General features: G+C 35.1%; 1 protein-coding gene across 1 annotated transcript in view; it reads right to left on the bottom strand.

Annotated features, from left to right (window-relative positions):
* The window catches only part of BRWD3 (bromodomain and WD repeat domain containing 3), a 235604-nt gene that overhangs the window by 35254 nt on the left and 182431 nt on the right, over positions 1–17919 (bottom strand). The window contains exons 24-30 of the mRNA XM_056124125.1: positions 14032–14145; positions 10965–11072; positions 5155–5279; positions 3804–3886; positions 2643–2754; positions 813–874; positions 552–707 (exon numbers count right to left, since the gene is read on the bottom strand). Coding sequence (XP_055980100.1) covers positions 552–707; positions 813–874; positions 2643–2754; positions 3804–3886; positions 5155–5279; positions 10965–11072; positions 14032–14145 — 760 coding nt within the window. The remainder of the gene's footprint in view (positions 1–551; positions 708–812; positions 875–2642; positions 2755–3803; positions 3887–5154; positions 5280–10964; positions 11073–14031; positions 14146–17919) is intronic.

The following is a 17919-nucleotide window of genomic DNA, read 5'->3' as shown; positions in this document are numbered from 1 at the left end:
GATTACATAATCATACAAATATTAGATGGGATCATTGCTTTTATGTTATTTTTTAATTTAGACACAATATCTATGAAGCATGCATGAAACACTGGTACAAATTAGGTAGCAACAGACTAAACTAAAGGAGAGCTTTGTTAAATTTCATTTCTAGATAAATGCCAAGGTTCTTAAATTATATTTTAAAAATGTAACTAGCTAGATATTTTTAAAAATGTAACTAACTATGTGAATAAAATATGTTACTCACCCCATTGTCTTTACCAAGGAACCCAAAGTCAGGCTCACACAATAGCTAGAGAGCCAAAATGTCTCAAGAAAGAAAAACACATCTATATGCCAGCCTTTATTAAAGAATCCCAAAAGTTAAAAAATTGATCAGTCATTACTTTGGCCAAGCATATATAATGGTTAATATTAAAATTAGAATCACTGTATATCTCAACTTAAAAGTACACAGTAAGAAAATGCACCTCTTTTTATAGAACTTAATATTATGATTTTCTTAGCCCACACCCCCACCTTATCAGCATTTTATTCTATTACCATACCCAAAGAAATAAGGTGGTTAATGCCCTGAATGACCCGTTCACATTCCTCATCTCTGGAATGAACCCCCCACTCTCCTTCTTGGGGTTTGTATAGCAAAGCTGTCAGTTCATCCTGGGATACAGGAACTCCAGCACCAACTTCTTCTGGAAAGGCAGCTATGTATAAGATGAAAATATTTTTAAAAATGATTAGTTTCTAATATCATACTAAAGCCATTTACTTCTAGGAAACTTTCAATTCATTTAAAAATGCATATTTACTTCCGTCTGGAATTGGCTCCATATCCCACGGACTCATCTTTTCTCTCTCATTATTGTCCCAGCTATTAAAAAATTAAAAAAATAGAAAATTAATCTTATATGACAAATACTAATATAACTTGTATGACTTCTAGGGGAGTACAATTCTGAAAAGGCAATATAGTTTTCCTTAAAGCATAAATTTTCTTACATAAGGATAATGTCTAACAGAGGATAGCATGAGTCATTTAAGAAAATTAGAGGGTGGTAGGTTTACTCATATTTTTAATTGTTATTTTAAAAACATTCTAATGTTTTTAATGCTGCACAATGGGCATAGTGTTTGTATTATATGTGGCTGACCTGTATTATATATTACGTATCTTGCACTCCATGTGGTTCCCTGAGCCCCACCAAGAATGATCTTGGAGTACAGAGTCAGGGCTCATAAGACCTGAGCACTGCTTGGTGTACTCTAACCTCTCTTAATAAAAATATAAAAATTATAATCAACGACATATGAAGAATAAAAAAGGTATCTGGGGGAAACTTCAATCAGATTTTTATAAGCTACTTTAATAGAACTTCTTTTTGTGAGATAAAATACTTTATCTTAACAGATTAACTATTATGGCACCTCTAACGTTTTGTTATTCCTTTTTATCTGTAATATGGGATTAAAATGTTCACACAGTCTTCACAAAATGATAATTTACTCTATCATTTTCAGAAGCTGCATTCAGGAATCTTAGGGAACTTAAAGATCTAGGACATTGAGAAAAAGCAAGTGCAGGCCAATAGTAAATATAAACATATTTTAGTCATATCTACCTAGGATTTATGATATTAAATAGAAGACAGGTATTAATATTCATTGATATAGTCTATCTGTAACAATTACTTCACGGTCACGGTCACGGTCCTCCTGTTCATCGATTTGCTTGAGCAGGCCCAGTAACATCTCCATTGTCAGACTTGTTACTGTATTTGGCATATTGAATATGTCACGGGTAGCTTTCCAGGCTTTGCCGTGCGGGCGAGATACTCTCGGTAGCTTGCCGGGCTCTCCAAGAGGGGTGGAGGAATCGAACTCGGGTCAGCCATGTTGGCTGCGTGCAAGGCAAACCCCCATCTGCTGTGCTATCGCTCCAGCCCAATAATTACTTAAATAATAAATTATTTTCACTATTCTCCATGAAATTAGGATACACTCAGCTTTATAGTGTCTCTGCCATGTACACAAGAGGTGCATGTTATTATGTTTATAGCATTATCATTGTCATTATTATGTTTATAATAGGCACCTCTTAAAACACAATAAAGCCAGAATACTGTTTAAAATAAGTTTTACTGTTTAAAATAAACATTTACAATATTGTGTTTTATCGCATTTGAAATGCAAAAAAAACCACAATAAATCTTAACAGGTTTGAGTACATGCTGTGCATACTGGAGCCCCAGGTATAAATCCCAGCACTGCATGTTTCTTCAAGCACTCTAAGGAATGACCTCCTGTATTTAGAGCCAGGAGTAATTCCTGAACATCAGTGCATGTAAGCAAAAAAAAGAGAGAGAAAGAAGCCACAATAAAAATGAATTTGAAATATTTGAGAAAATAAATAGAAGCAAAAGGAAGACTAAAAATGTCTTTAGGTCTTGCATTCTTTTAGAATAATGGACTAAGAGATTTATGGCCAAATTACTTCCCTACAGCTACTTTACTCCTTTACAAGTACAGCTATTACAAGAGTAGACAAATCAGATAAAAAGGCATTAGTCCTAATCATATTTGTAGAAACTTCATATGGTATTATAATATTTTATCAGACATAAGACCACAAAAATACTCACTGAACACTATAACACTGGAAAGAGCTATCAGGATACTCTGGCTGAAAAGGCTGCTGACTCTCCACAGTTCCAAACCACCAGGCATCATCTATTATACTTCGGAATCTGTCACCTATAATATTTTTAAGAGATTCTTAAAAGGGGCTCTTGAGAACAATAATTATTGCCATTCTAACTTGCTACTTATTGTTGCATATAGAAGCATCATAATATCTAGCATTATCAGAGGCTTCAATCTGAATTTGACAAAATTATATTTCACTCTCTTCAAGGATTTTGACTTAGAAGTACTAGAATCTTTCTAAAATAAATTATATATGTCATGCCTTCTTAAATAAATGCTAGCACATACAATTTAACTTGAATCATTTACTTGGGATTATAATTGGCTACCCTACTTCTGTACTTTGCAGTTAATTTTGCTTTCAGCTTTTCAAGTACAAAAAAATATTACATAGAATTTCTGACTCTAAATACTAATAATTATAAAACCAAAGCATTGTGAACAAAAATGTTTCCTCCACAGGATTGACAGTTGCAAACATTCACAAATTATTTACTGTGAGCTAGGTAATATTTTTATTGCTTCCTATATATTAATTTAATTATTGTGTATTGATATTATGATAGATTAATGATAGTATTAATGTGAACTAGTTTAACTTCCATTTTCAATATGAAAGTAAGGCACACAGAAGCTAAAAAGTTGCTCAAGACCAAAAACCTATTGGGAGCAAAGGGGGAGAGGGATGAAAGGGAGGAGAGAGTGGAAGAAGAAAGGAATAGAAAGAAGAGAAAGGAAAAGTTGGAAGAAAGGGAGGAAAAGAAAGGGAAGGAGAGAGAAAAGAAGGAAGTACTGCAATCAATAATGATCTAAGAGTCTATGTGCAACACTCTGTTTTAGGAAAATAACTGGAGATGACTTTCTTTTTTAACAAAATTTACATTTTAATACATTAAGTATCTGCAGAAGCTTTAACTGTTAAGTGCCACAATATAGATAAAAATTACCTAAACATAACCAAAAGGAAAATTCAGTTAATTTTCATTATTTGAAAGTTGCATATAGAAATATGATAGACTAGCTTTTTCCTTTTTCAAATTGGAATTCAAAATTTACTTTATTTCAAATTTAATAATAAATGAGAAAACTTTACTTACCAATCTGCCAATTCCTTTCTTTGGCTTCATTATAAAACTGATGTAGTACAAGAAAGTCAATGACATCTGGCATGTCATGATATCTATGCATAAATAACCATATGCAGATAAATAAATGAATATAATAACATGTTAATTATCAAATATCCACAGATATATGCTTATTGTGGAGCGATTACACTAAGTGCAGTAAAACTCTCACAGTTTTCTACAAATTTAGTTTTTTGGGGGGGCGTTTCACACTTGGTGATTCACAGGGGTTATTCCTGGCTCTGCACTCAGGAATTACTCCTGGAGGTGCTCAGGGGTCCACATGGGATGCTGGGAATCAAACCCAGGTCAGCCACGCACAAGGCAAACACCCTACCCGCTGTGCTATCGCTCCAGCCGCATGTTTCCTACAAATTTCTTTGCTTAAATTAAATGCCAAAAAAAAAATTAAATGCCATTTGCTGTGATCTACACAGAAGTAGTCTGTCTATCGTCATATCTTTCCAATAACATAAAGATGTCAGTAGCACTGTAGCACTGTAGCACTGTTGTACCATTGTTCATCGATTTGCTCGAGGGGGCCCAGTAACGTCTCCATAATGAGACTTGTTGTTACTGTGTTTGGCATATCCAATACGTCACAGGTAGCTTGCCAGGCTTTGCCGTGCGGGCGAGATACTCTCGATAGCTTGTCGGGCTCTCCAAAAGGGGCAGAGGAATCAAACCTGGCTCAGCCAGGCTGGCTGCATGCAAGGCAAAAACCCTACTGCTGTGCTATCGCTCCAGCCCAAAGATGGCAGTAAATGTCCTTAATTCTAAACATATTTCTATTAAGAACTTTTTAACAAATTATGAATTAATGGTCATTTCTCTCCTTAGATTTTAAATTTATCTTCAAAATGTGTGGCATTACCTTATCATTAACAAAATAAAAACAAGTGGCATGTTTCAAGCCTATTAACCAGTGAAAATTATTATCTTTTACTTTTTACAAGAATCTTGAAGATATTGAAATTTCAATTTTACAGATGAAAGCATAAATTAAGAGAGACAAGTAATATGTCAATGAGAGGGCACACGCACACAGAGTTTCTCTACAATCAATGTCTTTTGCTTTTGTTTTTGTTTCTGGACCACACTGGGTGTGCTAAGTGCTGACTCCTGACTCCGTACTCATGCATCACTCCTGGCAGTGTTCAGTGGATTATATGCCATGCCAGGGTTCAAACCCAGGTTGGCTGTATGCTAGGTAAACACACAACCCAGTAGACTATGGTTCCAGCACAAGGTGTTACAATCTGTTCATGAAAATTTCAAAACATGGATTTAAACAGACACAGACACACAAATATCTACTCACTTTATAGAAAATGATTCTCCAGTCATTTTTCCTGAAATGGGGTCCAGAAATGCAAGCTTCAAGCAGCATAGTGTAGGTGGCCCAACCTCATATTTGATTCCTACAATCTTAACAAACTCTTGTTCCTATTCAGAAGAATAGCAAGGAATTATTTATTTCAATATAAATAATTATTTAACATGCATATCACCTAGTTGTACTTTGAACAATTCAAATATTACCTGAATACCCACCAAAACGTTGTCTACTCTATTCATTGTTAAAGGAAGCATGACATGACTATTGACCCTTAATAGAATGTTGTAGCTCAGTACAGGGCTTATAAACAAGCAAAAGTAGCAGAATTCCCTTAGGAGTCTTAAAAATCATTTTCTGAAACTCTGTCCTAATGGCATCAAATTTAGTAAGTCTGTGATACAATCAGTCATATGTATTTTTAAAACTCTAAAAGGGGAAGAGATTATTCTGTACCTATCCTTTTCCTTCTGACTGACCACTAAACATGACAACCTTTAGTTTCATCCATGTTACTGAAAGTTGCATGATTTTGTTCTTAGAGCTGCATAGTATTCCACTGTGTATATATGCCACAAATTCTTCATCTATTTGTCTGTAGTTGGGCATTTAGGTTGCTTACATATATTGCCTACAGTACTAATAGTAGAGATGAACATAGGTGTGTATATATGAATTTCTGTGTTTATTTTGTGTATATATGCCAAGAATTGTATAAATGGGCAGTTTTATTATTATTTTTTAATATATCTCCATATTACTTTCCATAAAGACTGAACTAGATGATACTCCCACCAAAAAAGGAGGAGGGTTCTTTTCTGACCACAACCCCATTCCAGACTTTTAAGGTAGTAACAAAAATTCAAAGGCAAAATACTGGGAGAATTGATTCACACAACTGAATGTGGGATGCAAGACATGAAAGGGAGAGGTCTTGAGGTCCTCAGGAAAAGGAGCGGGTACATCGGTGATACATGTGGTGTTAGAAATATGTGCATGAAAAACTATACACAGCATTCAAACCACAGAATCTCAATTAGAAATCCATTAACCCCCCCAAGGTGATTACACAGAATATTATTATATAATTTTGAGTTTCCCTCCCCACCTTATTATCTAGGTCTTACTTTGCAGAACCTGGCAGGCTACCAAATGTATCCTGCCCACACGGCAGAGTCTGGCAAACTCCCCATGGCGTACTCAATATGCCAAAAACCAGTAACAATGATGGGTCTCATTCTCCTGACCCTGAAAGAGCCACGAATGTGGCACTTTTTTAAAATGTCAGGGCTAGGACAAAGGAGACGTTGCCAGGGCCTGCTTGAGGCAATCGATGACCAACAGGATGACAGTGATAGAGTGATACAGTGATAGTTAATAGATAACAAAATTGAGCCTCATTGGGTACAGTAATTTGTTTTGAGTTATATGTTATCTGGGTTCAGGATTGAAAATTCAGATCTTGTTCCAAATCTTGGATTGTCATACCACACATATAAGTTGTCTGCCACATTTTCTCAGAACCACATACATTGTTTAAAATGGGAAATTAAATATTTACCATAAAATTCACTGTCCATATGTGTGAGAATTTAATTCTGAACTTTCAATTCTATTTCATTGATCTGAATTATCTATTTGACTTCAATACTATAATATTTTGACTACTACTAATTACTTCATAGCATAGTTTGAACTCAGGTCTTGTGATGCCTTCAATATTTTTTCTGGGTTTGGGAGCACATCTGGTAGTGCTTAAGGATCACTCCTGACAGGGATCAGGGGACCATATGATTCCAGGGATTAAACCCCATGGTGCCAGGGATTAAACCTCGGTAAGTTGCATTGAAGGTAAATGCCTTATCCACTGTACTATTACTCCAGTCCCCACTTTTCTTCCAGAATTCTTGTAGTTTTGGGGGTATAGGGTACTTCCATATTCTCATGTGAACTTCAGTTATGTATTTTCTATTGTCCTGATGTTGTCAGGATTTGGGGGGGGGGGTTGTTTTGAGTCTACATAATGTTTGTACAGATTGATAACTTTTACAGTATTATTCCTTCCAGTCATTGAATATCTTTCCATTTTCTTTTGTCTACTACCATTTCTATTAACACTGAGTGATTCCTGAGCACAGAGCCAGTAATAAACCTTGAGCATCAGCAGATGTGGCCCACCTCCCCCAACAAAGAAAACCAAATGAAGCAATTGAGAGATTGACTTCAATGTAAATTTCAATATATAACACTTTCAACTCTTTTGTTAAGTTTATCCCTAAGTAGTTAATTCTTTTAGATCAAACTACAAATGATATTTTAAAAACACTTTTCTTTCATTGCCTGAAAGGAATTATATAAGGAATACATTTTAATATTGATTTTACAGCGATAGCACAGCGGTAGGGCGTTCGCCTTACAAGCGGCCACCATGGCCGACCCGAGTTCGATTCCTCCGCCCCTCTCGGAGAGCCCGGCAAGCTACCGAGAGTATTCGATATGCCAGACACAGTAACAACAAAGTCTCCAATGGAGACGTTACTGGGCCCGCTCGAGCAAATCGACGATCAACGGGAGGGCCTTTACCTTTACTGATTTCAATAGCTATTTTTTTTCTTTTTGGGTCACACTCAGCGATGCTCAGGGGTTACACATGGCTCTGCACTCAGGAATTACTCCTGGTGCTGCTTGGGGGATGATAATGGGATATTGGGAATCGAATACAGGTCAGCTGCATGCAAGGCAAATGCCCTATCAGCTGTGCTATCGCTCCAGCCCCTCAGTAGCTATTTTTTGGTGAAGTATTATATGTACAATATTTTTATGTAGAATATGTCCTCTGAAAATAGTTTTACTTCACTTCCAATATGGATCCCTCTTACTCTTTTTTACTTTGCCTAATTTAAGTGGCTAAGATTTATGATATTATGTTTAATTATAGTGCTGACATCAGTGAACAGCATAATCTTATGTATAATTTTAGAGGAAAGGTATTTAAATTTTTTTACCATTGAGTATAACATAGCAATGTGTCTGTTGCATATAGTCTAAACAATGTTGAGATAATTTATGATAAAGTGCAAAGAACATAAAATTAAAAAGAAAAGCCTCTTCAACTGGATCACTCTCTCACATTATAAACAAAGGTAACTGAAAACGGATTAAAGAATTGTATGTTAGGATCCAGAGATAGTTCAGGGATAAAGGAAATGTCTTATATGTGCTGACCCCAATTCAATTCCCAGCACAATATGGTCCCCTCAGAACTGACAAGATGGTTTGGGTAATCTCCAATACTATTCAACAGGGTCCAGCAGCACCACATCCTCAGACACGTAAGGTGTGGCCCAGCTGGCTGAGAATCACTGGGAAGGGAGTCTGGGCCTCCAGAACACTGCTTTGAAGATTCTCCAAATTAAAAAATAACATGTATGTTTGACACAAAACCATACAATACACTGAAGAAGACACAGCCCAAACACTACATGATATTGTCTTCCATGATGTATGTATTAGAGGAGTAAAATCCAACAAAAGAATAAAAGTTACAAAAAATAAGGTTACATCAAAAAAAGATAGTGTTATATCAAGCAAAAAATCTTCTGGCACAATGAAATAAAATGTCAAAATCAAAAAAAAATCCTATTGAGTAAGGAAATATTCACATGCCAGACATGTGACAGAACACATAAAACATACAACCCTGTAAAAAATAGAAAGACTTCATCTTTTCTAACAGCTGCATAGTACTCCATTGTGTAGATGTATGCTGAGAGTAGACTATAGAACAAACATGACTGCCACTCAATGCCTCTTTTAAAAACCACAGCACCCAAAAGGAGAGAGAGTACAAAAGGGAATGCCCTGCCACAGGGGTGGGGTGGGATGGGGGAGTGATACTAGGATTATTGCTGGTGGAGAATGGGCACTGGTGGAGGGTTGGGTACACGATCATTGTATAATTGAAACCCAATCACAAAAATTTGTAAGTCTACAACTGTACCTCATGGTGTTTCACTAATAAATTTTTTTTTAAAATGGGAAGATCAAACAGCCATCCCTCCACCAGTGCCCATTTTCCACCACCATGGGTCCCAGTATCCCTCCCTCCCCCCATCCCCTCGTCCCACCCTGCCTCTGTGGCAGGGTATTCCCTTTTGTTCTATCTCTCCTTTTGGGTGTTGTGGTTTGCAAAAGAGGCATCTACAACTGTACCTCATGGTACTAACAAAATTTTTTAAAAAAATGTAAATGATGGAGAATGGGCACTGGTGGAGGGATGGGTAATGGATCATTGTATAACTGAAACCCAAGCACAAAAATTTGTAAGTCTACAACTGTACCTCATGGTGTTTCACTAATAAAAATTTTAAAATATTTGACAACAGAAAAAAAATGGGAAGAGTTGTACTAATAGTTAACCAAAATAAAGGAGCACATAAATGTCTATTAACTCATTAATAAAATATAACTATAAAGAACAGTATAATCTTACACTTAGGAAAAGTGACAACATCAAAAAGATCATAAAGAATAAGAATTGGTTAGAGATATGGAGGGAAAAGCAAATATGGAGGAAAAAGGAACCCTCATATACTGCTGGCAGGAATGTAAGCTGGTTCAGTCTTATGAACTATATAAAGATTCCTTGAAACATTAAAAGTACTCGGCTGGAGAGATAGTACAGCTGATAGGGTGTTGTAAGTTGCCATGTAAGTAGCCAACCTGGGTTCAATCCCTAGGATCCCATATGTTCCCCTGAGCATCGCCAGGAGTAATTTCTGAGTGTAGAGCCAGGAGTAACCACTGAGCATCACCAGGTGTGACCCAAAAAGTAAAAAAAAATGAACATTAAAAAGGATCCAGTGTATGATCCAGCTATTTCACTCTTAGGTATCTATACAAAGAACAAAAAATCACTCATTTGAAAAGATATAATGCATACCTATTTTCATTGCAGTTCTGTTAACAACAGCTAAGATACAGAAATAAACTCAGTATTCCAAAGTAAAGATGAATGAAAGAAATTTGATATACATACTTGATGGGATGTTAGTTATGTAAAAACTGAAATGTTAACTTTTGCTATAATATGAATAAGAATTGAGGAATCCACGTTAAGCAAAATAAGCCAGAAGGTGGTAGACAAATATTGAGTACTTTCAGCCATATGTGGGAAATAGTGAAACAAAGCAACAAACAACAAAATCAAAGGAAAACCAACCCAAGGGTATAAACAGCTTAACTGTGGTTAGCAGAAGAATGGATTGAAAGGTGGTGAGAATGGATTGAAGGTAAGAAAGGTAAACTGGTGGAAGGAGATTAATGATTGGTCTTTGTAGTGGTGTTATATACTTTGAGATGATATACTTTTAGTGGCATGATATACTTTGAAGAGGCGTGAAACTATATCCCTAAAACACATACAGTTGTATAAGCAAATGTTAACTTAATCTTTAAAAGAAGGGAAATAAATGTTTTATTCATTTCCTTGATGTCAGTAAAGAAATCAACTTTCACTTGATATCTCAGAGGATATGATTACATAAAGCTCCCCTCATAGAGTACTTTGACCTCTTATAATCTATACATTTCCTTCTACTGCCTAATCATTGTATTAATAAACACTCATTGTCCCTTATATTCTTCTTGCAAACACCATGTAACAACCATTCATTTACAAAAGATTGCCCTTTAGTCTCTTGTTATGTAAAAAAAAAGGACAAAACATACTGAAACCTAGTTAGAAATGATGGTATATATTTCAAATATACAGCTTATGAATCTGGCAAACTTACCCTGAGATCCATTTTGTTCCACGGCTGTTTTTGTAAATTAACACTGTATATTTTTGACTTCCTTACAGCTCTCACATAAGCCTCATGTCCTTGCCTAAAATAGATAAGCTAAAACAAAGAAAACGAGACATTAAATATCAACAGCCTATTTAAATTTTTTTCTGTATCTTTATGTATACTACTACAAACTCTTTGTTTATAACAAATTACAATTTTGAAAAAAATGTACAACAAATGTACTTTTCATCATCAAATGTTGATTCAGTCCTTTATTTATGTAAGCCTATGCTAAATACGAGCAAAATATAAACATGGCATACAATCCTTTTCTCCATAGTAGCTACTTCAGACTGCAGAAGAAACAGAGACTAATAACAAATGTATCAAAACCAGTCATTTTTACTGTACTTTATTTCAAATTGTAGTTGGCATTCTACATATTAACATTTTAATAATCACCTTACACAGTTCCTATGTATTTATCTATTTAAATGTATACATGCATACATGTATATATAGCTTCAACTATATATAGAGAGATGCATATATATGTATATTTCTAATGACAGGCTAGTAAGTAATTTTCAGATAAATGAAAAGTTTTGCAAGAAATAATCAGAAATTCTAACATATTAGAAGAAATATGAATTCAAGCTTGGTAAGCCCCAACAGTGTCGTGAGACAGCATGAACTACTATACTGCTTTATTTAAAAATGGTTCTTTGCCACAGTCATTTTAAAGTGGAGGGCCTGGAAAAGAGTTCAAATGAATTCCGAATTTGATCTCTGGTACCACATGGAACTTGACGCATCACTAGGGGTGGCCACGTGGTTATGGGTTATGATCATTATGATCCATCACTGGGTGAATCACCAACGGAATAGCTCTGATGAGCCCAGCACTGTTGGGCCCAAGGAACACCACATAGGCTGGCCCTAAACTTGAATTTTAACGCCCAAACATGGTGGACAGAACAATGACATAAATAGTCCCAGTGTTTTAAGCTGTAGGGAGGTCCCCGGGAAAAATGGAATAATTATAATTTTTAAAGTAGTGATCGAGATAAAGAGGAAAAATTATCACAAAAATATGATGTGAGATTTTAGAAATACACTGAGATATTCTACTAGTTGACATTTGTCTAAGTAAGAATTTCTTATAGCTAAAATGACCAGAACAAAAATTAAAATATTTAAATGTTAGTATAAAACATAATGTTGGGGGAAAATTCAATACTTCATTTAATCGATATTGACTACACATATAGGCCCAAAATATTAGGTGCTGTCCTAACATCAAAGAAGTATTTTCCCTCAGGATATGAAGAGACACCCTTCATATTTAGAGTGTTTTGCATATAATACAAGAAAAATAATTTAGATGGAAAAAACAGGTGGGAGACAAATGGAAAGTAGAGATGACATTCTTGGAGTAATTGGCATTTGAGTTAAACCTTGCAGAATAACATTTTGAGAGAAAATTATGTATAGGTAGACATAGAAGGAAAAAACAGACTTTCATACTTAAAACTGTCAGTTATGAATTTTGAATTATAATAAAAATGTACATTTGGAGGACCAGAGAGATTGTGCAGTGGGTAAGCCACTTCCCTTGCACACAGCCAACCTAGGAATATTCCCTAACTCACTATATGGTCCCCCAAGCCACCAGGACTGAACTCTGGAGTGGAGAGCTAGGAGGAATCTCTGAGCACAGGAAAGTGTGATCCAAAAAGAATAACCAAAAAGTATATATCTCCCTTTATGTGTTCTTGAAAACGTTCTTTTAATTAATTTAGTCCACTGCCGGACTCATTTTTATACCTTCTCCAGTAATTGCTTTATATTCATCTTGGCACATATAAATATATGCTAAATATAGCAAAATAGATGGGAAGTAATTCCATCAGCATAAAAATATCAAGGTATTTAAAAGCAGAAGATTCTCACCAGATCATAGAGTAAACAGATCAATTCAATTTTTTTTCTGTAAATACTTCTAAGGTTAATTCAGCACTACTTCTTTTAAACCTCCATAAGAGAGAAAATATAGGGAATCATGGTTTTGTACAGAGCTTCAAACCAAAAATCCTTTATGTTTTTTGTTACACAATATTCAGTAGAACATGTTCTACTAATGGCATCATACAAATAAACATTGCTGAAAACTTCAATGCCTAGAATAACAAACTTATAAAATATTTTGTTACTATCAAATGACAATCAGGAAGTAATATCTTAGTCATAGGGTTATCCAGTAGCTATTTCTGGTGTGAATTGTAACAGGCAGAGCTCTGGGGCAAAAATATATACTAAGCAATTATAGAAATCTTTGGGGAATTTTTTTTATTTGTCCTAATACTTTTAGAGTCACTGCAAGATTATACTCCCTTCTTTTACTGTAATGACAATATTACCATAGTTTTAAATAAAAAACTACACGCACACATTTAATAACTCAAAAATGAATGTTTAATCAATATATGTGACTATAGAAACCAACTACTAAAATATTTTAATTTATTGGAACAATAAGGAAACAAACATTACGCTTTTTTACCAGATAGAATTATAATCAATTTTTGAATGATAAATCATAAATATAACTATGCTATTCAATTACAGGGTCAGTAGCAGTAAATTATTATTTGTATTATTATCATTATTATTTATCCTAATATTGAAAAGGAATAATTATTACATATTACATTTTCTATTATGCAGAACACAAGCTTTTGTTTGAAAAATATTATCAGACTAATGTGAAGATTCAAAATATAGCTCAATTATTCATTTTATTTTTTGTCGGTAGGATACCATGAAACATAAGTCAACCACTAAACCTCTATGTTAACTGAGTATTAACTGTACCATGACATACAAAGGATACAAAATTAAAAATATTCAATTACTGTCCACAAGAAATATAAAATTTAGCAGAGCAGTTAAGAGTAAAGATAGTTTACTTATAACTATAATATAATAGAGAATAAAACTGTCTTAAAACTTAATAAAGAGAATGCTGCTCAGATTCTAAAATTAAACATCTGTGACGGGTAAAATGTACCTCATCTCCCATTTGTGGGACAAATGGGGAACGGCGTGGTATGGTATCCAAGATCCACTGAGGGGCAAACCATTCTTCATTGGCCTCACCTGCTATAGAAACCAGTCCTCCTCTCTAAAATACAGTTCAAAAATACATAAACCATAAATACATGTGCAATAGCATGACAGATAACAGGTGGAGAATATTAAAAGATATAATAAAATCTGAAATATGCACATTTAAAATAATTTACTTTATCAATAATTATATATCAATTTTTGTACTAATGAAATATCAATTAAGTAACATGCTGCTTAATTTTACTGATAAATAATAATGGCATATACTATGTAAATAATAAATAATAATACATTTTATTTTTTGTCGGTAGGATACCATGTAAATTCAAATACAAAAAAATCAATATATCTCTTGCTAATAAAAAAGTAATGATCTAAAGGATAAAATAAAATTCAGTAGAAACCAATGACAGAGAAAATTAAGTCAACAATGAAAAGTATCAGGAGTTGGTTTTTGAAAGAGAAAATAAGATAGACAAACCCTTAAATAGACTAAGAAATGATGAGAAAAACACAAATAAATAGATGACAGTGGAGCAATCACAACAGATCTGTCAGAATTTTTTTTTAAATTCTGAGAGGTTACTAAGAACAACTTTAAGCCAGCAAGTTCAACAAGCTAAAATAAATGAATTCTTAGGATCATACAATATCCAAAGGTTCAATGAAGAGTAAACAGAAAACCTGATTAGATCAACCCTCTGTGAAGAAATGAAAAGACTAATTAAAAATATCCCCAAGAACAGGGCCTGCAGTGACGAAACTTGTTGGGCCTCACAGGATGGGGGTGGAACCGGTCCTGGTCTCCCCGTCCCAACGAGGCCCCAAGTCATTGCCCACGAACGGCTTCTCTGGCTCCTGATCAAGCTGCTCAACAGCCATGATCCCAGAGACTCAGGAGCAAATCTCGAAACCCAGTGGCTTTTGGCAGAAATCCCTCCAGACTTAAGTGTTAAAATTTTGGAATTTCAAAATCACATGGCCCTACTGCAGCCACGTGACATATGTTATTCATAACCAGAAATAGAACACAAATTGTCTACTGTTGCCTTTTCAGCAGATCTGAGTGTTGGGGTAAAATCTCAAATAATAATGGTGGGTCTGGTGTCAAAATATTGAATGTGATCAAAGTAGAGTAAGGTAAAGGTAAAGGCCCTCCCGTTGATCGTCGATTTGCTCGAGCGGGCCCAGTAACGTCTCCATTGGAGACTTTGTTGTTACTGTGTCTGGCATATTGAATACTCTCGGTAGCTTGCCGGGCTCTCCGAGAGGGGCGGAGGAATCGAACTCGGGTCGGCCATGTTGGCCGCGTGTAAGGCGAACGCCCTACCCGCTGTGCTATCGCTCCAGCCCCAAAGTTGGAGAATGGGCACTAGTGAAGGTATGGGTGTTTCATTGTATGACCGAGACTTAAATCCAAAAGCTTTGTAACTGCTCTCATGGTGATTGAATAAATAAAATTATAAAAAATGAAAAAAAAAGTAAGGTGGAGTTCATGCCCAATTCAATCAGCTAATCAGTGGCTGAATAAATAGCAGTACTCCTACAGAAAAAAAATCCCCAATAACAAAAGGCCAGAGACAGATGGACTCACTGGTGAGTTCTACCCAAACTTCAGAGAAATTTTATTTATTTATTTATTTTATTAGTGAAACACCATGAGGTACAGTTGTAGACTTACAGATTTTTGTGCTTGGGTTTCAGTTATACAATTGTTGAGTACCTACACCTCTACTGCTCCAGGAATCCGTCCCACCCCCATATCCCACCCCACCCCTGTGGCAGGGCATTCCCATTTGTTCTCTCTCTCCTTTTGGGTGCTGTGGTTTGCAAAAGAGGCATTGAGTGGCAATCATGTTTGGTCTATAGTCTATTTTCAGCATGCATCTCACTTCAGAGAAATTTTAGTGCCATATTCTTCAAGTTCCTCTAAAATATTGAGGAAACAGGAATCCTAGTTAAGAGATTCTATGAAGCCAATATCACACTGATAATCAAAATATAAAGACTCCCAAATTCCTATAAATGACAAATGAATTGCAGGTTAGTTCTGCAACCAACAAATTGGTTGCAGGGTACAAAATAAACACACATACAAACACAAATCTGTGGTTTTCTGTACTCAAATAGTCACATAGAAGATATGAAAAAGACGATCCCCTCCAAAATAGTGCCCCAACCATAAAAAAGCTAGAAATCAACCAACCAGGAAAGTAAAAGATTTATACAGTGAAAAGTATAAATCACTGCCGAGAGAAATAGAAGAGGATATCAGTAAATGAAAAAATATCCCCTTTTCACCTGTTCATAAATTGGAAGAATCAACATTGTTAAAGTGACCGATCTACCAAAAATACTATACAGACTCAATGCAAAATCTATTAATATTCCAATTTTTTAAAATACATGGACGGAGTCATAAAATATCCCAAATAGCCAAAGAAATCCTTAAAGACATAAATATGGGAGGCACTGAATTTTGCAACTTGGAACTATACTGCAAAGCTATATAAATCAAAACTGCATGGTTCTGGAATGAAGATGGACCTACAGAACAGAATTGAGAGCTCTGAGCTAATGCTCCAGATTTAAGTCCAGCCATTCTATGAAGCAGGAGCTAAATACATGAATTGGAGAAAAATAAAATATCTTCAACTTATGGTGCTGTGAAAACTTGATGCCCCATGTGAAAAAATGAAGTTAGAACAATACTTCACACCACTTATAGAAGTAAACTTAAAGTATATTAAAGATATAAAGATTATAACAGAGTCCATAAAATACATTAAAGAAAACATCGGAAGTATTGACAATGGGATAATCCTGGAGAATGACTGCAGATGAATCTTCAATGAGATGATCTTATTAATAAAGACAACAAAAACAAAATAAATAAATAAATAAATGGGGTTATATTAAATTAAAAAGATTTTGCATGGGGTCGAAGTGACAGTCCAGTGGGTAGGTTATTTGCTTTGCATGACGCTGACCCAGGTTCAATCACCAGCATCCCAATTGGTCTCCTGATCACCTCCCGGAGTAATTCCTAAGTGCAGAGCCAAGAATAAGTTCTGAGCATCGCTAGATATGGTCCACAAACAAACAAACAAACAAACAAAAGAGAAACTCAAAGGCACCCTATTGATTGGGAGAAAACATTTGAACAGAATACATCAGATAAAAAGTTGATATCTAAGATCTATAAAGCACTCATAAAAATCAACAAGAAGAAATACAATACTCCTACTTTTAAAAAAATAAGAAGAAATCCAATGACTTCCTCCACAAGAGTTAGGAGATGATGAGCAGACACTTTCCCAAAGAAGACATACAGATAGCCAACAGTCATATAAAAAACTGCTCATCATCATTCAAAATAACAATGGGATATCATCCCATTGCCTGTGAGAACGGCACATATAAAATATTCTGGACAATTAGTTTTGGCAAGGTTGGGGTGAGAAAGGAACCCTCATCCATTGTTGGTGTGACTGTATTCTTGTTCAGACTCTATGAAAAAAAATGGAGATCTAAAAATTGGAATAGAACTACCATACAACTCAGCAATACCATTTCTTTGAATCTACCCTAAAACAAAAAACCATTCATTTATAAGGATGTATGCACACTAATGGTCATCATTGCACTTAGTAAAAAAGCCAAGATAGGAAACAACCTAAATGTCAAACAATCAAGAAATGGGGCATATATGCACAATGGAACACTAAGAACAAAATCATGTCACTTACAGCATCATGGCTGGAACTAAAGGATATCATGCTGAGTGAAGTCAATCAGAAAAAAAGGACAGCTACAGAATGATCCT

Source organism: Sorex fumeus, unplaced genomic scaffold (genome assembly GCF_029834395.1).
Source record: "Sorex fumeus unplaced genomic scaffold, SorFum_2.1 ptg000050l, whole genome shotgun sequence".
Lineage (NCBI taxonomy): Eukaryota > Metazoa > Chordata > Mammalia > Eulipotyphla > Soricidae > Sorex > Sorex fumeus.
The sequence above is the reverse complement of the archived record's forward strand: the minus strand, read 5'-3'. Positions and strand labels throughout refer to the sequence as shown.